Source organism: Hyaena hyaena, unplaced genomic scaffold (genome assembly GCF_003009895.1).
Source record: "Hyaena hyaena isolate Hyena2069 unplaced genomic scaffold, ASM300989v1 scaffold_553, whole genome shotgun sequence".
In the NCBI taxonomy this organism is placed as follows: Eukaryota; Metazoa; Chordata; class Mammalia; order Carnivora; family Hyaenidae; genus Hyaena; species Hyaena hyaena.
The window spans coordinates 1,086,609-1,113,978 of NW_024081184.1; the positions used below are offsets into that span (position 1 = coordinate 1,086,609).

Consider the following 27,370-nt stretch of genomic DNA (forward strand, 5'->3'; position numbering starts at 1 on the left):
CTGACGTCTTATGTTTTAGGGCCTTTTAGGGCCTTGATGAATACGACTAGTAATATGACTTGTCTTTGAGTAAAACAACATTCATGCTTTAATCTAACACAGTGGTTTGGAAACATTTGTTACAATGAATGACAATAGCCCTTCCCTTATGCTTGTCTCGCAAGAGCTACAGAAGTTGCCTTCTTCTTCTGCTCTCTTTTTCTTCTTCCCCTTTGTTCCAATGTTAGATGGTAACTGGGTCAGCTGGGATAGTAATACTGGTCTACAGATAAGGAGGAAAGAGGATAAGAGCAGAAAAATTTATTGTTTGGCTTGGTACCTTCTTTTTCCTGTCTTCATTTTCACAACTTTCTTGAGAGTTAGGAATAGAAAATGAACAAGGTACTCCCTCATTACTGCTAGAAAGCCCCTTCTCCCAGACTGTAGTTTATTGAGCATCCATTATTTTCTTGTCTTTTTCAAGTCCATATATATATATCCATTTTACAGAAGAGTAGGTACAGATATTAAGTAACTTGCCTATGTCCTCATAGCTAGTAAGTGACCTTGTTCAGTATAAACACACGTATATTTTGTTTCTGCCTTTAACCATTTGGCCAGAGGTTATCAAATGTGGCAGCTGGCTAGAGATCTTGAAACTGCATGTTGTTTAAATTTAAAAAAAATTTTTTTAATGTTTATTTATTTTTGAGAGAGAGAGTGTGTGAACAGGGGAAGAGCAGAGAGGGAGACACAGAACCTGAAGCAGGCTTCAGGCTCCGAGCTGTCAGCCCAAAGTCCGATGTGGAGTTCAAACTCATGAACCATGAGATCATGACCTGAGCTGAAGTAGGATGCTTAACCTACTGAACCACTTAGGCACCCCTAAAATTTTTTTTAAAAAAGTTGCCAGTGCTTTTAAAGGAGAGAGCTCTCTCTCTCTCTCTCTCTCTCTCTCTCTCTCACACACACACACACACACACACACACACACACACACACACCATATTCTTGGTTTCCTCATTGCTACCTTGCAGCAAATGCCTGGAACTTAGTAGCAGCTACACTCTATAGATAATATGCTCTCTAGGGTTCCACATACCCCACCTGGCACACTTGATCATTTGTATTGCCCTCTTCATTTGTCCCTGTAGGTATTTTTCAGTTTTTGAGCTTTGCATTTTCACTCTTTACTAAAGCTTGACCTTTTATTCCAGAACAAAGGAGCCACTGAATATTTTTATTCATGCAGCTTTTCTTTCCAGCGTCAGATCTGAGAATAGTCAGGTGTAGGGGAGATATCTAATGTTTCTGGCCTTTTCAGTTGGAATTATGCATGTATTTTCATTTATTTAGATAATACCTATTGATAGTGTTGGTAAAGGATCAGAGGGAATGTGGTTTGGAAATAGTGGAGAGTACCAAAGAAGTGTGAGTTTCTTGTTAGCACCCACTGCCCTGAAGATGTAATTCTTCAGCAGGAGACAGACTGCCTGGAGTGAATTCAGCGTCCTCCCCTTAGCCTCACCAGAGTACTTTGTTGCCTTTATCCTGCTCAGAAAACCAGATGATGAGAGAGGATGGGAAAATCTGGGATGGGAGAGTGTCCAGGAAACACAGATTTGTGACTAGCACCATTGTCTACATCTGAGGGCTTTTCATTTTTCCATCCAGGTGGTGAGGTTGATGGCCTTTAAAGCACAAAGGGAATTCCAGAAGTTAGTTACCTGCTCTCCTCATCACCGCTAACTCAAGTCTAGCTACATTAGTCCCAGTCAATTGATAAAACCTGTAAATCTTATCACAGAAGACAACAGTTTTCTCTTAAAAATATTATTGTAAGTGGTGATTAGGTTGTTTACATTGATAAGTTGCTATATTAGGTTTATTACAAGTCAGATAGGTTTTTAGAATGTCATGCTACACATGATCAAATGTAGGAAGAATTCACAATAAAGAAACCTTTATAGAAAGTGTATATGGAAGTAATCACTAAATGCTGCTGTTTTGCTGTAAGTTGTGTGTAGTAGTGTAGTTTTAGAGCACTTGTTCTCTCTTTTTCGGTGTTCTTCCTCTGTGCCCAGCTATGTCTTTTATATTTACTATATTGTCATTATTTATTCACGAGTCTGTCTCTTAGCCATGGATTCCTTGAAGGTAGAGTTGATCTTACTAGGTTTGTATTCCCCATTGCATAGCAAATGTTTGGGCATATGGTAAGAGTTCAGTAGCTTTAAAAAATGTTTTTTAATTTTTTTTTTATTTTTGAGGGGGGAGGGGCAGAGAGCAAGGGAGACAGAGAATCCAAAGTAGGACAGCTCTGGAGCTGTCAACACAGAGCTTGATGTGAGTCTCGAACTCTGGAATCTGAGCCAAGTCAGACCCTTAACCAAGTGGAGCCACCCAGGTGCTCCCAGTAGCTTTTAATATTATAATTTTTATGATTCGCATTTCAGAATGGTCTTACTGAAAGGATTGTTTCAGTGGTGAATATCATAATCTTTGTTTTATCTCTGTTCCAGTATCTGCCCTTTCTGTGTAATTGCTTATACTTCTTTTGTGCTACAATTAGAAAGTGATTATCCGGTACTTTCTTTTTATTACCAGATCTTGAAATTTGATTGTGAGTTGGTAATTCTTACCAATTGAGTATTTTAAAAACTGAGTCAGTCTTGAAATCACCAAGGCTTTTTGTTAGATGAGATTTGTGTTAAATTTCCTTGAAAATCTGTTAGGAGAAAAAAAAATATCTCCCTTGTTCTTTGCCTTTGGTGTTCTCTTGTCTTCTCTTACACTTCCTGTTTGAGGAGGGATTACAGTTCTGTCCCTATAGGTTTCAAAAAGATTTTGGTTGGTTTCTTAACACTCATGCTGAATGTTACAGATATACATTTGACCCTTGAGCCACTTGGTGGTTAGGGGCACTGACTCCCTGTGCAGTCAGAAATTCACTTATAGCTTTGATCCCCCCCCCGCCCCCCGCCAAATTTTTTTAAGTGATATCTTCAGCCAATGTGAGGTTTGAACTCATGACCCTGAGATGAGGAGTTGCATGCTCCTCTGACTGAGGTACCAGCTGTTCCTGATTCCCCCAAATCTTAACTACTAATAGCCTGCTGTTGACTGGAAGCTTTAATGATTACACAAACAGTTAACACATATTTTGTATGTTATATGTATTATATACTGAATTCTTATAGTAAAGTAAGCTAGCAAAAATAAAATGTTATTGAGAAAATCACAAGGAAGAGGAAGTACATTTATAGCACTATATTTATTGGTATTAAGTTTATGTCATATATTTACATGATGAATCGCCTGTCAGTATCTACATCAATATTGTCTTTTTTGATATAAAACATTGTAGATGTTATATGATTACTAACATGTAGGCATCAAAAATGAAGATAATATGAAAAAAAGACATTCATATTTGCAGGTTTAATGATTTATTCATTGATAATGAAGAAGCAGCAAATATGATTGCTTTGTGGTAGCCTGGTATTTCTGATATGATTGCTTCACTGTAGCCTAGCCTAATGAATTCCTTCCTTTTTTTCTTTTCAATTTTGTAAAAATTATACTTTTTATTTTATTTTTGAGAGAGAGAGAACATGAGCAGGGGAAGAGCAGAGAGAGAGAGGGAAACAGAGGATCCAAGGTGGGCTCTGCAGCATGGGGCTCAGACTCACAAACTGTTGAGATCATGACCTGAGCTGAAGTCGATGCTTAACTGACTGAGCCACTCAGGTACCCCTAAAGAATTCATTCTAATGAATGAATCATTATGAGATTTTTATGGCATACAATTTTGTAGCCCTGTCCATAATATAGTATTGGAAACATTGTTACATTAAAAAAAAAAACCTGTGATCATAGTCTGATAATGCAATTTCTCCAGTTATAAGAGAGAGACATATTGTATGTGATATAGTTCTTCAAAAGCAAAGTTGCAAAATAGTAAGAAAACTAAAACATTATTGATTTTATATTAAGTATCATCATAAAGATAGGGTATCCACTTCCACATGAGTTTTGCACATGATGTTCTACATGATGAATAGTTCAGTGATGATGATGACACAAAAACATCTACAGTTCTTGCTGTACAGTTACAGGATTTTCACATGAAGACACAGACATAAACAAGAGATAAGTTTCTTTCTTTTTTTTTTTTTAAAGTTTGAGAGAGAGTGCAAGCATGAGCAGAAAGGGGCATGGGGGTGGGGGGAGAGGGGTGGAGAAAGAGAGAATCCCAAGCAGGCTCTGCACTGTCAACACAGAGCTCGACGCAGGGTTTGAACTCAGGAACCACTAGATCATGACCTGAGTCAAACCAAGAGTCACTTAACCGACTGAGCCACCAAGAGAGAGGTGCCCCAGGAGATAAATTTATTAACTATGGCATATAATTGTTGACTATTCATTAAGTGGAAGTGGATCATCGTAAAGATTTTCATCCTCATTTTCTACCATGTTGACTAGGCTGAGGCAGAGGAAGAGAAGGGTTTGTCTTGCTGACTTGGGTGGCAGAGGCAGAAGAGGTGGAAGAAGTGAAAGGTGGAGGCAGAAGAGGCAGGCGCACTCAGTGTAACTTTATGAAAATACATTATAGTTTCCATCTGGCTTTTTTGCTTTTTCATTTTTCTAAAAATGTCATATAGGAAAGGTCAGCATGGTATGGTACCAATACTTCTACCATGTGCTTCATTTAGTTTTTGTGCCCATATCATAGAAGGGCCCTGGTCAAAAAAGAAGTCAAAGTAGTCTTGACTAATTGAAATCCTTGTGCTAAATCCATTTGTTTTCTGGCACTGCACTTTTTCTTTTTACCTCTACTTATTGTCTGAAACTGGTTTGGAAACACTTATTTCCATCAATGTTGTCTCCATCAAGTTCTGCCTTCTGATGTAATGTCTTTTAGCTCTTGAAATTCTTTAAGATCCCTATCTTGAAACTTTTTAATCTCCTACCTTTTTTGCCATATGTATAGACTCTTTCATGTTTTCCTTGATTGGCTCTGTTGTAAATCTTGTGAAGTCATGCATAACATTTGGACAGTTTTCTCCAGCACGGATTTATTGTTTCAGGCTTTGATGGCTTTCACTGCTTTTCTGTAACAATGATGACATCTTCAGTGGTGTAATCTTTCCAGACCCTCAAGATGTCCTCTCTTATCAGGGATCTTCCATAACAATGATAATCCTTTCCACAGACTACTGTGTGTAATGAGCCTTAAAGGTCCTCATGACCTGACCCCCTCATCTAGAGGCTGGATTAGAGATACTGTATTTGGGGGCAGGTAGATCACTTTGACGCCTTTGGTGGTGAAGTTATGGGGTTCTAAGTGGCCAGAGGCATTATTCAATATCAGAAGAATTTTTTTTAGTTGAAAAATGTGATTAGTCTCTCATTCATCTAAGCAAACCTGAGACTAGACCAAGTTCTGGTCTTAGATCATTGCTCCCAAAATTGAAATCTGGCATTGTTTTCCATTTCTCAATCACAGTGTCCACACCCAGAATTTGTACTCCTTTTCCTATGTAAAGGGATTCCACACTTGAAGAGTCTTTTTTTTTTTAAGACTCTTAATGGGGGTGAAGACCACCTCCATCCATAAGAGGGGACAACCCAATTTCCCAGACATTCTTGAAGGTGGACATGGCATGAGGCTCCACCACTCTGGTGACCCAAGTGGGATTCTCTCTCTCAGTATCAAGTTGTGCATTTCTGGCTTAAAGTATGTAGTTTGCTACTCCATCATATGCCAATTATTAAATAATTTTTTAAAAACAATTTTAATGTTTTTTATTTATTTCTGAGAGAGAGACAGCGTGAGCAGGGGAGGGTCAGAGAGAGGGGGAGACACAGAATCTGAAACAGTCTCCAGGCTCTGAGCTAGCTATCAGCACAGAGCCCGATGTGGGTTTCGAACCCACGAACCACAAGATCATGACCTGAGCTGAAGCCGGACGCTTAACCAACTGAGCCACCCAGGTGCCCCGTGTGTATTCCTTTTTTATAGATTAGCCAATTGTTAGTCTCTTTATTTTGAACAAATAATAATGCTGGTTATTTTCAGTAAATATGGATCCATGATAATATTTTAGTGTCTGTTATTTTATTTTGAGCATATACAATAACTTACTCAGTCCATCCTGTGTTGATGGATAGCATTTTCTTCTTATGCATATATTTTCTCAAGTTTATTAGTCACCAGACTGCTATTTTGTAAACATATTACCAAACAGTTTCTTCAAATGATCTGTAACCAACAGTGTATAAGATTATTATTTTCTATCTCAATGATTGATTTTCTAGTCTCTTCCACTAGACTATGAGCATTCTAATTTGTTAGTAATGCTGTTAATGAAAATTAGGCATCTTGAAGAAGTATGTATTCCACTAGCTGAAGTAATTTCTTTTCCATTACTATAATTTATGAGATGAATGTTATGTTTTTCACTTTTGCATTCTTAAAAGGAAAAAAATTAGTGTATTAAGGATATTAATAGTACTCCAGTTTTTAACAAATGAAGCATCTAGAATTCACACTTTTCTCTAGCTCATTCAAGTATTAGATCTTATTGTTTTATCATTGCCCTGTAAGTTGTCAAACCCATGAGGTTTCTCTCCCTACTATGAACATTTATTAAATTATAATCTATGTGGCAGGGACTCTTGAGTCTTTATCTTTTCTAGACTGTAGACCAGTTCCTTTCTCTTGTCCTTTGGAGACTATACTTGTTTTTCCTGTTCTCAATATTCTTTATCAATATTCTTAGAGTATTTTCTCTTTGTCTGCAGATACGGTAAGCATTGATTTCTTACAGTTTTGTCTCTGACTCATTGTGCTGCTTATTTATGGTTTTAATTGCTACCTATATGCTGATAACTCTCCTCAAACCTCTCCTAAGTTCTACACTCGTAATTGTAAAAACTCAATGCATTTCCCCAAGGTTCTTCATATGATGTATATCCTTACCAGAATTTTCTTCTTCACATATTCTTTTTCTTACATTTCCCTTTCTACATGGTAATACCATCCTACAAGTTTCCCTGATGAGAATCCTGAGTAACGTTCTAGATAGTGTCTCACTGAGGCTTCAAGTTCTACTGACTTCCTTGTACACATTTCCCAGATTTAGCTTCTCCTTCTTATATTAGCAGTCTACTTTTTGCTTCTCCACACTAAATTATCTGAATTGTATCTGTGTCCTGTTTCTTATCTGCCAGGAGTTTGTATCTGAATTGAATCTGACTATATCCCTTCCTTCTTATGACAGAGCAAGATTTCTGTGGCTTGGTCAAATGACTGCCTGTGTGGGTTTATCATTTACTATCCCCTGCCTTGTTTATTTTGTTCTAGTAACATGGAATTCTCCATACATTTCATACATCATTGTACTTTAAAACAAACTATTATCTTTTCCTGGCATACCTTTGTCCCTTTGGCTTTGGTTAGCTTTAAATTTTTATGTAATCGTTCTCTCTGTCCAGAGCCTTTTTTTCCTCCACCATGGGCTAAATGTACCATTTTTACGACACCATTATGATCCTTGAACTGATTGTGTAATATTAAAGAGTATTTTTCTTGATCTTGTAGACAGATGTTGTTCTATTCAGTGAAAAAAGTCTGCAATGCCTAAATTAAGTAACAGCTCAGTAATTTTTTTGATAGTGGGTATCTAAAAATGTTAGGTTGTTAGGGGCAGCTGGGTGGCTTTCAGTTAAGCATCCAACTCCTGATTTTGGCTCAGGTCATAATCTCCTGGTCCATTAGATTGAGCCCAACATCGAACTCTGTGCTGATAGCACGGAGACTACTTGGGATTCTCTTTCTCCCGTCTCTCTCTGCCCCTCCCCTGCATGCTCTTTCTCTCTCTGAAAAATAAACAAACATTTAAAAAAAAAAAAAGAAAAGAAAACGTTAGTTTGTTAGAATAATCAGTTTATAGAAGATTACTTTCTTTATAAATGATGACAAAATCTAAACTAAACTTTGGAGCTGTCCTCCACATGGATAGGTAAGTGCTCAGGAAGTTCAGATAATATAATTTTTATCCCAAAAGAAATGAGTGGATTGTTGCTGAAAACATATTAATGCCAGGATCTAATGCCATTAAGATTATCAGCTAATTTGAAATACTTGTTACTTCTTCCTTGCCCCTGCCTAAAATTTGTATGCTTAATGTTCAGTTGTTGGAAAGTAGTGGGTCAACAATTTTCACATTAGTTTTGTTAGATTTCAATATATTGGAATTATGACAAAATATCTTGGCTTTGTCATACTTACCTGGAAAGAAAAGTAATATTTTTATTAGGAATAATATTTTCTAATATTTTATTAGGAATATTTTCTTTCCTTAAACAGTTTATTGTCAAGATGGTTTCCATATAACACCCAGTGCTCATCCCCACAAGTGCCCTCCTCCATGCCGATCTTCCCCCTCTCCCTGTCCCCCACCACCATCAACCCTCAGTTTGTTCTCAGCATTCAAGAGTCTCTCATGGTTTGCCTCCCTCCCTTTCCCCAACTATTTTCCCCTTCTTCTCCCCCATGGTCCTCCGTTAAGTTCCTCCTAATCCACCTATATGTGCAAACGTATGGTATCTGTCATTCTCTGCCTGACTTATTTCACTTAGCATAACACCCTCAAGTTCCATCCATGTTGCTACACATGGCCAGATTTCATTCTTTCTCATTGCCATGTAGTATTCCATTGTATAGATAAACCACATCTTCTTGATCCATTTGTCCGTTGATGGACACTTAGGCTCTTTCCATGATTTGGCTATTGTTGAGAGTGCTGCTATGAACATTGGGGTCCATGTGCCCCTATGCATCAGCATTCCTGTATCTGTTGGGTAAATTCCTAGCAGTGCTATTGCTGGGTCATAGGGGAGTTCTATTGTTAAATTTTTGAGGAACCTCCACATTGTCTTCCAGAGGGGCTGCACCAGTTTGCATTCCCACAAATAGTGTAGGAGGGTACCCGTTTCTCCCCATCCTCGCGAACATCTATGGTCCCCTGATTTGTTCATTTTAGCCACTCTGACCAGTGTGAGGTGGTATCTCAGTGTGGTTTTGATTTGTATTTCCCTGATGAGNAGTGTCTGTGCATGTCGTCTGCCCATTTCTTCACTGGATTATTTGTTTTTCGAGTGTGGAGTTTGGTGAATTCCTTATAGATTTTGGGTACTAGCCCTTTATCTGATACATCATTTGCAACTATCTTTTCCCATTCCGTCAGTTGCCTATTAGTTTTATTGATTGTTTCCTTTGCCTTGGAGAAGCTTTTTATCTTGATGAGGTCCCAGCAGTTCATTTTTGCTCTTGATTCCCTTGCCTATGGGGATATGTCAAGTAAGAAATTGCTGCAGTTGAGGTCAAGGAGGTTGTTTCCTGCTTTCTCCTCTAGGGTTTTGATGGTTTCCTGTCTCACATTCAGGTCCTTTATCCATTTTGAGTTTATTTTTGTGTATGGTGTGAGAAAATGATCTAGTTTCATTCATCTGCATATTGCTGTCCAGTTCTCCCAGGACCACCTGTTTAAGAGGCTGTCTTTTTTTCCATTGGATACTCTTTCCCGCTTTGTCAAAGATTAGTTGGCCATACATTTGGGGGTCCAATTCTGAGTTCTCTATTCTATTCCATTGGTCATTGTGTCTGTTTTTGTGCAAATACCATACTGTCTTGATGACTACAGCTTTGTAGTAGAGGCTAAAGTCTGGGATTGGGATGATTCCCCTTTTGGTTTTCTTCTTCAATATTACTTTGGCTGTTCGGGGTCTTTTGTGATTCCATATAGATTTTAGGGTAGTTTGTTCTAGTTTTGAGAAGAATGCTGGTGCAATTTTGATTGGGATTTCATTGAATGTGTAGATTACTTTGGGTAGTAATGGCATTTTAGCAATATTTATTCTTCTGATCCATGAGCATGGAATGTTTTTCCATTTCTTTGTGTCTTCTATTTCCTTCATAAGTTCTCTATAGTTTTCATCATATAGATCTCTTATATCTTTGGTTAGGTTTATTCCTAGGTATTTTATGTTGTTGTTTTTTTTTGTACAATTGTAAATGGGATCGGTTTCTTGATTTTTCTTTCTGTTGCTTCATTATTGGTGTATGAAAATGTAACCAATTTCTGTACATTGGTTTTGTACCCTGCAACTTGGCTGAATTCTTGGGTCAGTTCTAGTAGGTTTCTGGTGGAGTCTGTTGGGTGTTCTATGTAGTGTATCCTGTCGTCTCTGAAAAGTGAAAGTTTGACTGCTTCTTTGCCAATTCTCATGCCTTTTATTTTCTTTTGTTGTCTGATGGCTGATGCTAGGACTTCTAGCACTATGTTAAACAACAGTGGTGAGAGTGGACATCCCTGTCGTGTTCCTGAGCTCAGGGGGAAAGCTCTCAGTTTTTCCCCATTGAGGATGATGTTAGCTGAGGGCTTCTCATAGATGGCTTTTATATTTAAGTACGCTCCTTCTATCCCAGCTTTCTCAAGTGTCTTTATTAAGAAGGGATGCTGTATTTTGTCAGATGCTTTTTCTGCATCTATCGACAGGATCATATGGTTTTTATCTTTTCTTTTGTTAATGTGATGGATCAAATTATTGGTTTGCGAATATTGAACCAGCCCTGTAACCCAGGAATGAATCCCAGTTGATCATGCTGGATAATTCTTTTTATGTGCTGTTGGATTAGATTTGCACGTATCTTGTTGCATCCGTATTCATCAAGGATATTGGCCTGTAGTTCTCTTTTTTTGCTGGATCTCTGTCTGGCTTGGGAATCAGAGTGATGCTGGCTTCATAAAATGAGTCTGGAAGTTTTCCTTCGATTTTTATTTTTTGGAATAGCTTGAGAAGAATTGGTATTAATTCTGTTTTAAATGTCTGGTAGAATTCCCCAGGGAAGCCATCAGGTCCATTATTTGTTGAGAGATTTTTGATATTTTTTCAAAAAACCAACTCTTTGTTTCATTGATCTCTTCCATTGTTTTTTTTTTTTTTTTTTTTGGATTCTATATTATTTCTGCTCTGTTTTTTATTATTTCTCTTATCCTACTGGGTTTGGGGTGTTCTTGTTGCTCACATTCTAGTTCCTTTAGTGCACTGTTAGATTTTGGACTTGCGCTTTTTCTAATTTCTTGAAATCGGCCTGGAATGCAATGTGCTTTCCTCTTAGGACTGCCTTTGCTGCATCCCATAGAGTTTGGATTGTTGTATTTTCATTTTCATTTGTTTCCATATATTTTTAAATTTTGTCTCTAATTGTCTGATTGCCCCATTCATTCTTTAGTAAGGTGTTCCTTTTTTTTTTTTTAATTTTTAATGTTTTTTTAAATTTATTTTTGAGAGATACAGAGACAGTATGAGCAGGGGAGGGTCAGAGAGAGAGGGAAATACAGGCTCTGAAACAGGCTCCACGCTCTGAGCTGGCTGTCAGCACAGAGCCTGACACGGGTCTCAAACCCACGAACTGTTAGATCATGACCTGAGCCAAAGTTGGACGCTTAACCGACTGAGCCACCCAGGCACCCCTGGTAGGGTGTTCTTTTCCAGACTTCTTCCTGTAGTTGATTTCAAGTTTCATAGCATTGTGATCTGAAAGTGTACATGGTATGATCTCAATTCTTTTATATTTATTGAGGGCTGCTTTATGACCCAGTATGTGATCTGTCTTGGAGAATATGCCATGTGCACTTGAGAAGAAAGTGATTCCATAGCCTCAGGTTGCAGAGGCTGTATGTCTGTCAAATCCATCTGGTCCATTGTGTCTTTCAAGTCTATTGTTTCTTTAGTACTTTTCTGTCTAGTTGAGCTATCCATTGCTGTAAGTGGAGTATTAAAGTCCCCTGCTATTAGTACATTCTTATGCATAAGATCGTTGCTATTTGTGATTAATTGTTTTATGTATTTGGGTGCTCCAGTATTTGGTGCGTAGATGTTTATTATTGTTAGCCCTTCATGATGGATAGACCCTGTAATTACGATATAATACCCTTCTTCATCCCTTGTTACTGCCTTTACTTTCAAGTGCAGTTCGTCTGATATAAGTATAGTACTCCAGCTTTCTTTTGACTTCCAGTAGCATGATGGATATTTCTGCATCCCCTTACTTTTAATCTGAAGGTGTCCTCCAGTGTAAAATGAGTTTCTTGTAGACAGCAAATAGATGGATTTTTTTTTTATCCATTCTGCTACCCTATGTCTTTTGATTGGAGCATTTAGTCCATTTACATTCAGTGTTATTATTGAAAAATATGGGTTTAGAGTTATTGTGTTCTTTGTAGGATTCATGCTTGTGGTGGTGTCTCCTGGTTCTTTGCATTCCTTGCAACATTTCCCTCACAGAGCCCCCCTCAGGATTTCTTGTAGGGCTGCTTTAGTGGTGACGAATTCTTTCAATTTTTGTTTATTTGGGAAGACTTTTGTCTCTCCTTCTATTCTGAATGACAGGCTTGCTGGATAGAGTATTCTTGGCTGCATATTTTTTCTGTTCATCACATTGAAAATTTCCTGCCATTCCTTTCTGGTCTGCCAGGTTTCAGTATATAAGTCTGTAACTACTCTGATAGGTTTCGCTTTGTATGTTAGCGCCCTATTATCCCTAGCCACTTTCAGAATTCTCTCTTTGTCCTTATATTTTGCCAGTTTCACTATGATATGTCGTGAGGAAGATCGATTCAAGTTATTTCTGAGGGGTGTTCTCTGTGCCTCTTGGATTTCAGTGTCTGTTTCTTTCCCCAGATTCGGGAAGTTCTCAGCTATAATTTGTTCAAGGACTCCTTTAGTGCCTTTGCCTCCTTCTTCCTCTTCTGGAATTCTTATGATACAGATATTGCTCTGTTTGATTGTATCACTCAGCTCTCGAACTCTCCTTTCATGTGCCTGGATCAGTTTATCTCTCTTTTTCTCGACTACCTCTTTTTCTATAATCGTGTCTTCTAATTTACCTATTCTCTCTGCCTCTTCAGTTCACGTATTGGATGCCTCCATTTTATTGTGTATCTCATTTATAGCATTTTTTAATTCTTCACAACTATTTTTAAGCTCCATAGTCTTTGTAGCAATAGCTTCTCTGATGTCTCCATTCGTTTTTCAAGCCCAGCGATTAATTTTATGACTATTGTTCTAAATTCTTGTTCACTTATGTTATATCTGTATTGAGCAGTTCTTTAGCTGTCATTTCTTCCTGGAATTTCCTGGAAGGAGCGTTCTTCCGTTTTGTCATTTTGGCCAGCTTTCTGTCTCTTGTTAGTTTTAAAAGCTTGTTATACACTCTGCACCTGCGAGTACTACTGTATTAAAGAAGGCTCTTTGACTGTCCAGGGCCTGTCCATTCCAGGAAGTGTTCTTTGAATGGTATCTCCTGGTCTGTCTTGTTGGGACTTTGGTTATTTTATTTCCGTACTCATAGTGGTATTTGGGTCTGTCCACCATGCGTACTTTGGCTTGTTTCTTGAGGTAGCCCTGGAAAAGAAAAGAGACCAACAAACACACAGGGAATAAAGGCACACAAACTTACAGACAAATCCAACAAATACACAAACCGAAAGGGAAAAAGAAAAAAAAAGAGGAAGGAGGAAAAACAAATAATAAAAATTAAAAAAAAAAAAGAAAAAAAGAAAAGAAAAAAATCCCAAAAGACAAAGGACAGTCTAAAAGCATAAAACCAGAATTCCCAGCTACAAATGAAGAGCCGGGTGTATGCAGTGCTGATGGAAGAGCATATACAAAGAGAAATGACGGGGCGGGGAGGAAGCGAAAGTGGAAGAGAAATGTCCTGGCAGAGAGACTAATAGGCTTAATTCAGAGAGAGAGAGAGGAGGATATGGTAAGAGGTGAGGAGTAAGAAACGAAGATAATGTTACTCAGAGAAACTGTATAGTCTATTCCAGAGACAGAGAGAAAGGTAGCGGTGGAGGTGTAGAATATACATCTAGAGCATGGATTAAATGCGACTGTTTAAGCAAACCAGTGACCAGAGTACCCAGTCCGGAAAGGGGAAAAATATGAATGAGGAAAGGGAAAATATATCTGAGTGGAAAAAATTGATCTAGGGTTAATCCCGGCAGTGCATCCATGTTGGTCTTGCTCTGGGCTCCGGTTTAAAAAAAAAAAAAAAAAAAAAAAGGCAGCTCTCTAGGGGGGATGGGCGTGGTTTGGTGTAGGCGGGTGTTAGCCTCCACTGTGTCCCTAGGGCTTCTACCTGAGGTCTTGCCTTGGTGGCCCCTCTGGAACCAAGCTTTGCAACTCACTCTTTTGGGTCCGATCTCCCTATACTGTGGGTGTAGGCAAGGCGGGCTTTGCTCTATATCCCAAGCCATGCCTCGTTTCCAGATCTGTGCACCCCATTGATACCGCCCAAAATATAAACCCCAGGCAGAGTTCTTCTGAGCAGTTTCAAGCCTCTTGCCTCCCCACTGGGAATCCAGCGGAGCCAGAAGAGTGCAGAGAGGCTTCAGGAGCGCCGCCTCCTCTCCAGTTTGAACTGGTGAGCAGAAGAGTGGTTTCTCCCCCTGTCGCCATTGCCTGGGACCAGGGCGTCCTGCTCAAGGTCAGCTGGACAGCTGGAAACTGAATCCGTCTGTGTCCTGAGCCGAGGTTTTTCTCTTCTCCAGGGACAGGGACAGTTTCTTGAGCAGTTTCAGCTGCTTGCTCTTTTACCTTCTACTCACAGCGGAGCCCCGCAAAGGAGGCTCTCTCCCCTCCCTCCCTGTCTCTGGTCCCGGTCCGTTTTTATCTTCCCCAGTTTGCACTCATGCTATAAGGTTTTCTCAGTGGACTCTGTCTCCTTTTCCTCCTAAGCTCCTGGTTTCTGTAAGGGTTCATATGGCTTCAGGCCTTCTCTATTTGAGAGATGGGGGCAAGCGAAATGAATGGAGCTCCCTACTTCTCCGCCATCTTGTCTCCAGGAACATTTTATTAGGAGTAATATTTTTTATTTTATTAGGACCAGTTTTTATTAGGAATTGGGTTAGAGAAATGTAAAGATTTCTTTAATTTGATTTTTTTAACTTGAAGTGTAGTTGACATACAATATTATATTAGTTTCAGGTATATAGCATAGTGAGTCAACATTTATATACATAAATGAAATGGTTGTCACCTGTCCCCATACAAAGTTAATACAGTATTATTGACTATATTCCCAATGCTGTACTTTACATCCCTGTGACTTATTTTTTTTTTTTTATATATAACTGGGGGTTTGTACTTCTTTATTCCCTTCACCTATGTTATCTGTCACCTCATCCCTTTCTCCTCTGGCAATTGCTAGTTTTTTCTCTGTATTTATGAGTCTGTTTCTGTTTTTATTTATTTATTTATTTTTAGATATTACATATAAGTGAAATCATACAGGATTTGTCTTTCTCTGTCAGACTTATTTCACTTATGATAATACTCTCTGGGTCCATCAATGTTGTTGCAAATGGCAGGATTTCATTCTTTTTTTTATGAGTGATTGAGTGATAGTCCACATTACATATATCTATATATACCATATCTTCTTTATCCATTTATCTGTTCATGGACACTTACGTTGTTTCCATAATTTGACTATTGTAAGTAATGCTGCAGTGAACATTGGGACACATCTGTCTTTTCAAATTAGTGTTTTTATTTTCTTTGGTAAATGCTCGGGGTGGGGGGGAGTAGAAGTGGGAGATAATACTCAGAAGTGGACTGCTGAATTGAATGTTATTTCTATATTTAATTTTTTGAGGAACCTCCATACTGTTTTCCATTGTGGTCGCACCGATTTATTCCCACCAACAATGCACAAGGATTCCCTTTTTTCCATATCCTTGCCAACACTTACTTTAAAAAAAAAAAAAGATTTTGAAAGACTTCTTTCCTGATTTCTTACCCTCTTCAATTTCTGGATTGCAGTTACAGACGTAGAGCTGAAACGACTGAAAGATGCCTTCAAGAGGACCTGTGGACTCTCCTACTATATGGGCCAGCACTGCTTCATTAGAGAGGTGCTTGGGGATGGAGTGCCTCCAAAAGTTGCTGAGGTAATCTTTATATTATACGTTTTTCTTTGAGATAGTTATCCACCAGCCTGAGTTTTCTGAGGAGACTCTCGCCTAAACATGCATAATCTTTCCTACAGTTATTTTTCTTGCCGAGTAGGTAAACAGGGATTTTATTATTTTATTTTATTTTAATTATTTTTTATTATTTAAATTCAACTTAGTTAACATACAGTGTAGTCTTGGTTTCAGGAGTGGAACCCAGTGATTCATCTCTTACATATGACACCCAGTGCTCATTCACAGACCCTCACTTCATTCTCTGTATTTAAGAGTGTCTTATGGTTTGCCTTCCTTCCTGTTTTTATCTTAAAACAAGTCATATTTTAGATGTCAATATGGCTGTGTTTTTAGAGGCCATATGGGAATAACACAGATCTGCAGTTGTACTTTTATATTTCTGAGTTTTAATAGCCACTAGTTGTAATCATGGGACCATTTGTATGACTGGCTGCTTATTCTTATATACTTTGTTATTCTGACTTACAAATTTTATGTTGGGAATATGTTTGACAAATTTTGTGTTAAAGAAAACCTTTTCATTTTAGTAAAGCCTAATATATTCTATAAAAATTAAGTTTTTATTTTTATTTATTTTTTTTTATTTCTTAGAGAGAGAGAGAGAGACTGCGTGAGCAGGGGAGGGTCAGAGAGAGAAAGAGACACAGAATCCAAAACAGGCTTCAGGCTCTGAGCTGGTAGTCAGCACAGAGCCCGACACAGGGCTCGAAGCCGTGAACCGTGAGATCATGACCTGAACTGAAGTCGGTTGCTTAACCGACTGAGCCACCCAGGCGCCCAAAATTAAGTGTTATAAATGAAATGCCCACTCACTGGAATCTGTAAAGGCTTATTTAATTTCTTTTTTTCTTGAAAAAAATTTTTTTAATAGTTTATTTATTTTTGAGAGAGAGAGAAACAGAGCATGAGTAGGGGAGGTGCAGAGAGAGAGGGAGACAAAGAATCCAAAACAGGCTCCAGGCTCTGAGCTGTCAGCACAGAGCCCGACTTGGGACTCTAAACCACTAACCATGAGATTGTGACCTGAGCCAAAGTGGTTCACCCAACCAACTGAGCCACCCAGGCGCCCTAAGGCTTATTTAATTTCTACTGAAAATTTTAGATAGAGATAAAACGTGCTAACTTGATATAAATATACTCTTTCTAAAAATAGTAGGTTAGTTCACAGCAGCACTCTCAACAATAGCCAAAACATGGAAAGAGCCTAAGTGTCCATCAACAGACGAAGGGATCAAGAAGATGTGGTTTATCTATACAATGGAATACTACGTGACAATGAGAAAGAATGAAACCTGGCCATGCGTAGCAACACGGATGGACCTTGAGGGTGTTATGCTGAGCGAAATAAGTCAGGCAGAGAAAGACAAATACCATATGATTACACGTATAGGAGGATTAGGAGGAACTTAACAGAGGACCAAGGGGGAGAAGAAGGGAGAAAATAGTGGGGGAGAGGGAGAGAGGCAAACCATGAAAGACTCTTGAATACTGAGAACAAACTGAGGACTGATGGGTGTGGGGGGAAGGGGGGAGATGTGCATGGAGGAGGGCACTTGTGGGGATGAGCACTGGATGTTATATGGAAACCAACCTGACAATAAACTGTTTGTAAAAAAAATAAAATAAATTAAAAAAATACAGAAAAAAATAGTAGGTTAATTATTTTAAAAAAATTTTTTTAGTGTTTTTATTTATTTCTAAGAGAGACAGAGAGAAAGAGAGAGACAGCGTGAGCAGAGGAGGGTCAGAGAGAGACGGAGTCACAGACTCTGAAACAGGCTCCAGGCTCTGAGCTGGCAGTCAGCACAGAGCCCAACGCGGGGCTTGAACCCACGAACCATGAGATCATGACCTAAGCGAAAGTCAGACGCTTAACCGACTAAGCCACCCAGGCGCCCCAGTAGGTTAATTATTTTATAGCTATTGACACAGATATGCACTATGTCATTCTAAATATGAAATGAGAATAAAACATTGAAGATGTTAATAACACTGAAAATTATAGGAATTTTAGGCTTGGTATATTACATAGAATTCACCATTCTTAATTAATGACAGTTACTGTTTCTAACGTGTTGTGTGCCTTTGAACCTGAAGTTTACATAATACAGGGTTTACATTTTTAATTTTTACTTTTTTTTTTGATCAGGACTTATGTTGCATTAATTCTTTTAAATGTATTCTTATGTAAAAGTATGTACTTTCTTGTTCTACCATTGTTTCAGAATTAGATAGAGTTAACTTTTTTTCTTAATACTATTTATTGGGCTATATCAGTATGAGTATTACCGTTTTAATAGTATATAAATCTTCTGTCTTATGAAATTAGGAAGTTTTTACATTTAGTTTTACATTTTTAATTTTTTTCATGTTTTGTAGTTTCCATTGCATAAGTCATATGTCTGTCAACTGAACAAAATGTTGTGAATCCATACAGTGAAATATTATTTGCTAATAAAAAAGAATGAAGTTTTCTGGTATGTGCATGGATGAACCTTCAAAACATACTAAGTCAGAGAAGCCAAACACAAAGGCATTTTTTTTAATCCCATTAGTATGAAATGGTGGGAATACCAACTCTTTAGAAACAGAAAACAGATCGCTTAAAATTTTAGCTGATTTTTTTTTTCTTAACTCTCTTTCAATAGCACCTGCATCTTCCTCCCATGCTTTGCTATTGGACAAGCAATTTATGCATCCCATGTTTTGGAGGAATCTGTCCTTCCTGGGATGTCAGGCTACTTGGTTGCCTCTCACAGGCTCAAGAAATGTAATATGATAGTTTATGGGCTTTTTTTGGTTTTTAGATTAGGAGTAACTCTCTTTTAGACTTCTTTTATCTAAGGTGAAAGTGGAACTCCTTGCAACATCATTTTTATGTGAATATCTCATAAATTTCATTTTATCCAAAAGTATTTCAGGAATCTTGTTCTGTCCTTTGGACTCTCTGTTAAGAGTCATCACTGGCTAGAATAATTAATTATTTTACAAGAATGATCTTAATTTTAAATTGTAAAGTCCACAACGATAGTTTCAAGTTTCAGTTTCATCGTAGTTAATGCCTTTTGGTGTAAACTCTAGCACTGTATTAAACACATAAAAATTCTATAAATGCTTTTAGTGATGATGTTAGCTTTTTTTGCCCTATTATTTACTGACATAGGCTTATTTTAAATGAGGACAGGTACTATTAGCATGTGCATATTGATTAGTATGTTTAGTATATTGTGTAAGTTGTAAAGTATGATAAGGAGCTAAGTATTGTATCTTTAATTAATCTTTATTTTCTCAGGAAATGATGAAGTCTTTATAATAGTTCCTCATAGGATAATCTCAAAAGGATGAGTGAACCCCGAAAAGCTCAGAAAGAACTCAAAAAAGCTGAGATATGGAATAGTTTCAACATTTATATAAAATGAGTTTATGTTTTACTTTAGCCATCTCTCTAAGATAGGTTGTCAGTAGATAGAATTCATCAGCTTTTCTGTGTTTGGGAAAGGGAGAGAATTTATTAGTATAATTCATATTTGCAGAGTAACTTATTTGTTGAAGAAGAAAATGGTACATTTTAAATAAAATGGGAGTTAAGTTCCCATTCAGGATTCAAATTTTGAAGCTTGGATTTAGTTTTATTGAGTAGGTAGACTCAGAATGGAGGATCTGTATTGTACAGCAGCAGAGAAATAAGTTAAATGATGAGATTTATAAATAAAGTGATATGCCTTGTGAGAACTTTCTTAAGATCCTGTGGAGAACTTTGGCCTTAAATTTGGATGAGGAGGGTCACTACTCTTGGAGAGATTCTGAAATTAATGTTCTGAGGCACAACAGCATTATTTTAATGTCAGTATCTCTATAAGAAAAGCCCCAGGAACCACTTAAGCTGCTCATTGTGGGTGGAGAGAGAACTTTATTACCTACTTAATCAGTGCTTTTCCTTAAAGGAAAAGTAATAACATATTTTTCAAGAGCAAGGGGAGGTGTTTTGTTTAAGTTTAGTTTTGAGAGAGAGTAAGCTTATGTGTGTGAGCAGGGGAGGGTCAGAGAGAGAGAGAGACAGAGGGAGAGAATCTTAAGCAGCTACACACCTCGAGGGGAGTCCGCAGTGTAGTTTGATCTCATGATCCTGAGATCATGACCTAAGGAGAAATCAAGAGTCATTCAAGAGTTGGAGGTTTAAGGGGCGCCTGGGTGGCTTAGTCGGTTAAGCGTCTGACTTTCGCTTAGGTCATGATCTTGCGGTTTGTGGGTTCAAGCCCCACATCGGGCTCTGTGCTGACTGCCAGCTCAGAGCCTGGAGCCTGTTTCTGAGTCTGTGACTCCCTCTCTCTCTGACCCTCCCCTGCTCACGCTGTCTCTCTCTCTCTCCTAGAAATAAATTAAAAAAAAAAAAAAAAAGAGAGAGGCTTAACTGACTGAGCCACCCAGGCACCCCAAGGGGAGATATTTTTAGAATCTTAGTGCTAAAGGATGATGAACTTAAAAAGACAATAACTTTAGTCCTTAATATGTTAATTAAGGAACCAAATTTCTAAATTATTTTCTAGAAGGGAGAAGCTGTATATGTTTTGAGCAAAAGAGAGATATTTGGAATTGAACTGAACTCCCATTTTTTACCTTCTCTAAAAACTTGCTATGATAAATTTGAAAACATTTTGGATGAAGAACTCAGGACAGTTTACAGTTTTTAGAGTTCAAGGATTTATTTCATTAGTCTCTTGTTTCTAGGATAGATTAATGTAATTAAATATTTTGGTGCCTTTCTGACCTTATTTATTAATAGTAACCACCTATTATTTGAATAGAATATTAAGTGAATAAAATTGAGGGGATGGGGGAAACAAAGTAAAAATGAAGTACATGGTAAGTAAATGAAAGATGTATAATACTTGAATTTGGCCTGTTCTGGATCAAAGCCACTCATTTTTAATAAACCAGTGCTTATATTTTCTTTAGGGTATCACCCGTCGCCCAACTCCTGTTCTCCCAAAGAAATTCTAATAACAAAATATTTCATGTAGTAATTTATGATCATTTCCGATTGTTTTCACATTCACTTAAAAGTAGTTCTCACCATTTTAATGAATTAAAGAGTTTCCAGCTAAAAGAAATTGTACTCATTAATGATTTCTTTTAGCTGGAAACTTTTTAATCTCTATTTTAGGACTGATTGCAACTCTAGATGACTGTATACTATAGTAATACCGTTCCACCTTTCTCCTCATAGCTCCCTTAGACAGTTTTAGCCGACGTTGTTTTACTCCCATTCCTTATTGGTGTTAAAGCCTGCCTCTATTATGTAGCACAACATTTTATGAAATATGGTTTGTTTGCTAATTGTTCATTTAAATCTTGTCTCTCAATTATGTTATGATTCTTTTTTTTTTTTATGTTTTATTTATTTCTGAGAGAGAGAGAGAGAGAGAGAGAGAGACAGCATGAGCAGGAGAGGGTCAGAGAGAAAGGGATACACAGAATCTGAAACAGGCTCCAGGCTCTGAGCTGGCAGTCAGCACAGAGCCTGACGCGGGGCTTGAACTCATGGACTGCAAGATCATGACCTGAGCCAAAGTCAGACGTTTAACTGACTGAGCCACCCAGGTGCCCCAAGTTATGATTCTTGATGGGCAGACTATGACTTTTAAAAAATATGCCATAGAGTGCTATGCATAGTATAAACTTAATGAGTATTTATTTGATTTGTTAAGGATTTTAAAAAAGTAATCATATTCTGCAAAATCTTTTTATAGGAAAGACTAGGAAATCAATATTTGTGAAGTCAGTTAGCTTTGCTAACTTTTTCTGTCTTTGGATTTAACTTTTTCCAGATTAGAGGAAAATAAACATTTTAAGTGAAAACAGTCTTTAGAGACTTGAGTGTTTGCAGACGTAGTGATCAACATGTGAAAACAGTTGATCAGTAGGATGTTTTTCTATTCGTGGTGGTAAATTTATGCTGAAGTATTCATATTGGAACTAGGAACATGTATTTACTTGATAGTCTAGCTTTAGGGGGACTAACCAAAGAATTGTGATTAGTGTTTACTTTCTTGTTTTGATGTTAGTTGATCAGTATTATTTATTATGTCCCTTTTTGTTGGATTTTCTAGAATGATGAATAACTACTTCCTTAACAACTCAAGTCATTGTTAGCATTTGATGCTATTCATCATTGACTGTTGTATATACTAAAATAACTAATGTATTTATTATCAACCAGAGAAGAGTAGCTAGTGTATTTTCATTTGTTACGGTAAATCCTGATTTTGACATAGCTGACAGGAGAACACTAAGCAGGATTCTGGTTTAAAATCTTTCTCTGTAGCTAGAATCTGTAAAATGTTTACTAGAGTTTAACTGCATTACTTTTTGTTCACACTGTAATATTTATGCTAGTTCTTAAATTTCATTGTTTTTCAAGATTTCTCTTTGTAAAACCAAACAGAAAAGATTCCAAGGATTCTAGAAGATAAAAAATATTAGTAAAAATATTAATGGAATATTTCACTCTCTTGTACACATACATTAAGGGCTTTAAAAATCTACATTATTGTCTTCATGGTTCTTAACTGTCAGATTTTATCTAGAGTGACTTTAAATGTTTATTTATTTTTGAGAGAGACAGACAGACAGATGGCTAGGGAGGGGCAGAGAAAGGGGGAGAATGAGAATCCCAACCGGGCTTCTTGCTGTCAGTACAGAGCCTGCTGCGGGGCTCAAACTCATCAACTACGAGATCATGACCTGAGCCAAAATCAAGAGTTAGACACTTAACTGACTGAACCACCCAGACAGCCCTATTGTAGAGTGGTTTTTAAACACCTTCATAAACTATTGAAAAATAGAGTTTATAGTAGAGGAGCTGACGTGTCATTGATCATAATGGAGCTAGTGAACTTCTTATATAAAATATTGCATCAAGTACATTACATAAATTATTGATGTTCTAAGATGTAATGTGGATGTCAATGAAATCATTTATATTGATATTGAAAATACTCTTAGATGGACTGGGGGCAAGATGGCGGAGAAGTAGGGAGCTCTGTGCATTGCACTCGCTCCCACATCTCACACGGAAAAGATCTGAAGCCATCGGAAACCTTACAGAACCCAAGAGATTGGGAGAGAAAGGGCGCAGAATACACTGAGAACACCTTCTAACATGAGTGTGAAATGGGGAAGATAAAATCGGGCCAGGATCGGAGACTCCACGACAGGGGCGATCTCCCTCTGCGGGGACTGAGAGGGGAAAAAGAGTCTGAAACTACTCACGATATGGTACCTGTCGCTGGGAAACAGAAAAACCTCCGCTCGGGGCACAGAAGGACCGTGTGCGCCAAATACCTGAGCACCAGGTCCCGGCATGCCAACTCGTCCCGGAGGGGCTCCTTTGTATTCCTGGCTCGGCTGGATCCCTGGAGGAACCGGGCACGTACCTCCGTGCTCCTGGCTGGCTGGAACTCTAGAGGGAAGGCGAAGGGCTTAAAACTGGGAGATTTGCCTGTGAGTTCGTGTTTCCTGTGACGAGACACAGAGGGACCTGGTGTCCCAGGTTTCCCTCTCTCCAGGGGGCCAAACGAGCCCTGCAAGCAAATCCCGGCCCGTGCTCCCTAACCCGACCTGGAAACGGGACCAGCGGCTTCTGGCTCCACCCCCAGGGCTAGGCAAGAGGCTTGGAATTGCCCTGAGGGGATCGCCTGCGAGGTTGTGAGGTTGTGTCTACTACAATTTCAGTCCAGCGCGCAGACTGGGACCTGGAAACTAGGCCTGGCCTGGGTTAAGAAGCGCGACCCACCCGGCATGAGGAGTTTACACACCCAAAAAAGCGAGGTGCAGCGCTTGCTTCAAGAAGGGACTGGTGCACCGCCACTCTCCTCCCCATAACCGCTAAGGCAGAACTTCCGCCTGACACATTGGATCACACCACGCCCATCCCTGCCAGAGAGCTGCCCTACTCCCTTTTTCTTTTTCTTTTTATCTTTTTCCCCCCGGAACACTGACCTGATTAACTCTGGTCACCAGCTTGCTTAAACAGTCACATCTAGTCCATTCTGTAGATGTAAATTCTACACCTACCGACCCTTTAATCTCTTTCTCTCAGGAGTAATTAGACTATATAGTTTCTCTGGATAACACCAGCATTCTTCTCTCACCTATCCAACCATATTCTACGCGTTAGCTCTTTGAAAAAAGCTTCTTATCCTTTCTGCCTGTTCATTCTATTTCCAATTTTGCCTCATCCCCGCCCTGTCTTCTCTCTCTTTCTCTATGCTCTTCAACCAGCACTGCATTTACCCGGCTATTTAACTGTAGCTGGGAAATCCGGTTATATGCTTTAAACTGTTCTCTGTCCATCGGTTTTCTTCTTTTTTCCTTTTCTTTTCTTCTTTTTGACCTTCTTAAGTATTTTTCTCTGTTGTTTGCCCTCCCTCCTCCATCTTTTCTCTTAACTTTTTCGTTTTCCCTCTCGGTTTGCATGTTAGTTGGATTTGTCTGTGCGTTTGTGTGCCCCTGCTCCCTGTATGTTTGTCTGTTTTCTTCTCCAGGGCTACCTCAAGAAACAAGCCAAAGTACACATGGTGGAGAGTCCCAAATATTACTACGAGTAGGAAAATAAAATAACCAAGGTCCCAACAAGAGAGACCAAGAGATACCATTCAAAAAACACTCTCTAAAAGGATAGGCCCTGGACAGTCAAAGAGTCTTCTTGGATACAGCAGCGCTCATAGGTAGAGACAGCATAACAGGTCTCTAAAACCAACAAGAGCCAGAAAGCTAACTAAAATGATGAAATGAAAGAGCTCTCCTCCAAATAAATTCCAAGAAGAATTGACAGCTAATGAACTGCTCAAGGCAAATATAAGCAGCATAACTGAACAAGATTTTAGAATAATAATTATAAAATTAATAGCTGGGCTTGAAAAAAGCATAGGGGACATCAAAGAAACTATGGCTACAGACAAAATGGAGAATAAAAATAGGCATGATGAATTAAAAAATGCGATAAATGAGGTATATAATAAATTAGAGGCCTCCAATGCACGGACTGAAGAGGCAGAAAAGAGAATAAGTGATTTAGAAGACACCATTATAGAAAAACAAGAAGCTGACCAAAAAAAAAAAAAAGACAAACTGATCCAGGAACATGAAAGAAGAGTTTGAGAGCTCAGCGATACGGTCAAACGCAACATTATCCGTATCATAGGAATCCCAGAAGGGGAAGAGAGGGGGAAAGGTGCTGAAGGAGTCCTGGAACATATTATAGCAGAGAACTTCCCCAACCTGGGGAAGGAAGTAAACGTTGAAATACAAGAGGCTCAGAGGACTCCCCACAGATGTAATTTGAATCGATCTTTGGCACGGCATATCATAGTAAAAATGACAAAATACAAGGACAAAGAGAGAATTTTGAAAGCAGCTAGGGAGAAAAGGGCCCTAACATACAAAGGGAAACCTATCAGAGTGTTGACAGACCTATCGACTGAAACTTGGCAGGCCAGAAAGGAATGGCAGGATTTCTTCAATGTGATGAACAGAAAAAATATGCAGCCAAGAATCTTCTACCAGCAAGCCTGTCATTCATAATAGAAGGAGAGATAAAAATCTTCCCAAAGAAACGGAAATTGAAAGAATTTGTCACCACTAAGCCATCCCTACAAGAAATCCTGAGGGGGACACTCTGAAGGAAGTGTTGCAAGGAACAAAGATACCAGAGACATCATCACAAACATGAACCCTATAAGGGATACAAAGATTCTAAACCCACATATTTCAATAATAACACTGAATGTAAATGGGCTGAATGCTCCAATCAAAAGACATGGGGTAGCAGAATGGATAAAAAAAGAAAACCCATTTATTTGCTGTCTACAAGAAACTCATTTTACACTGGAGGACACCTTCAGATTAAAAGTAAGGGGATGGAGAAATATATAGCATGCTACTGGAAATCAAAAGAAAGCCGTTGTAGCTATACTTATATCAGACAAACTGGACTTTAAATTAAAGAAAATAACAAGAGATAAAGAAGGGCATTACATAATAATTGCAGGGACTATCCATCAGGAAGAACTAACAGTCATAAATGTCTATGCACTGAATATGGGAGCACCTAAATATTTAAAACAATCACAAACAGAAACAAGCTTGTAGATAAGAATGTGCGAATAGCAGGGGACTTTAATACTCTGCTTACAGCAATGGATAGGTTAACCAGACAGAAAATCACTACAGAAATAATGGACTTGAAAGACACATAGGACCAGATGGATCTGACAGATACATTTAGAACTTTACATCATGAGGCCAGGGAATTTACTTTCTTCTCAAGTGCGCATGGCACATTCTACAAGATAGATCACATACTGGGACATAAAGCAGCCCTCAATAAATACAAAAGAATGGAGATCATACCATGCACACTCTCAGATCATAATGCTTTGAAACTTGAAATCAATCACAGGAAGAAGTCTGGAAAACCTCCAAAAACATGGAGGTTAAAGAACACCCTACTAAAAATGAACGGGCCAATCAGGCAATTAGAGAGGAAATTTAAAACTATATGAAACAAATGAAAATGAAAACACAACAATCCAAAATCTATGGGATGCGGCAAAGGCCGTCCTAAGAGGAAAGTACATTGCACTCCAGGTCTATTTCAAGAAATTAGAAAAAGTGCAAGTCCAAAATCTAACAGCTCACCTAAAGGAACTAGAGGCAGAGCGACAAGAACGCCCTAAACCCAGTAGAAGAAGAGAAATAGTAAAATTCACAGCAGAAATAAACAACATAGAGACCAAAGAAACAATTGAACAGATCAATGAAACCAAGAGTTGGTTTTTTGAAAAAATAAACAAAACTGACAAACCTCTAGCCAGGCTTCTCAAAAAGAAAAGAGAGAGCACCCAAATAGACAAAATCATGAATGAAAATGGACTTGTTACAACCAACCCCTCAGAAATACAAGCAATTATCAGGGAATACCATGAAAAATTATATGCCAACAAATTGGACAACTTAGAAGAAATGGACAAATTCCTAAACACACACTCACTACCAAAATTCACACGGGAAGAGATAGGAAATCTGAACACCCATAACTAGTGAAGAAATCGAGTCAGTGATCAAAAATCTCCCAACAAATAAGAGTCCTGGACCTGAAGGCTTCCCTGGGGAATTCAACCAGTAGTTTAAAACAGAATTAATACCAATTCTTCTCAAGCTATTCCAAAAAAATAGAAATCGAAGGAAAACTCCCGGACTCATTTTATGAAGCCAGCATCACTCTGATTCCCAAGCCAGACAGAGATCCAGCAAAAAAAAGA

General features: G+C 38.4%; 1 protein-coding gene across 2 annotated transcripts in view; it reads left to right on the plus strand.

Annotated features, from left to right (window-relative positions):
* Positions 1 to 27,370, plus strand: part of USP32 (ubiquitin specific peptidase 32) — a 236,475-nt gene that overhangs the window by 44,967 nt on the left and 164,138 nt on the right. For both annotated transcript variants that reach the window (XM_039255992.1, XM_039255993.1), the window contains exon 2: positions 15,880 to 16,007. In XM_039255992.1, the coding sequence (XP_039111923.1) occupies positions 15,880 to 16,007 (128 nt within the window). The remainder of the gene's footprint in view (positions 1 to 15,879; positions 16,008 to 27,370) is intronic.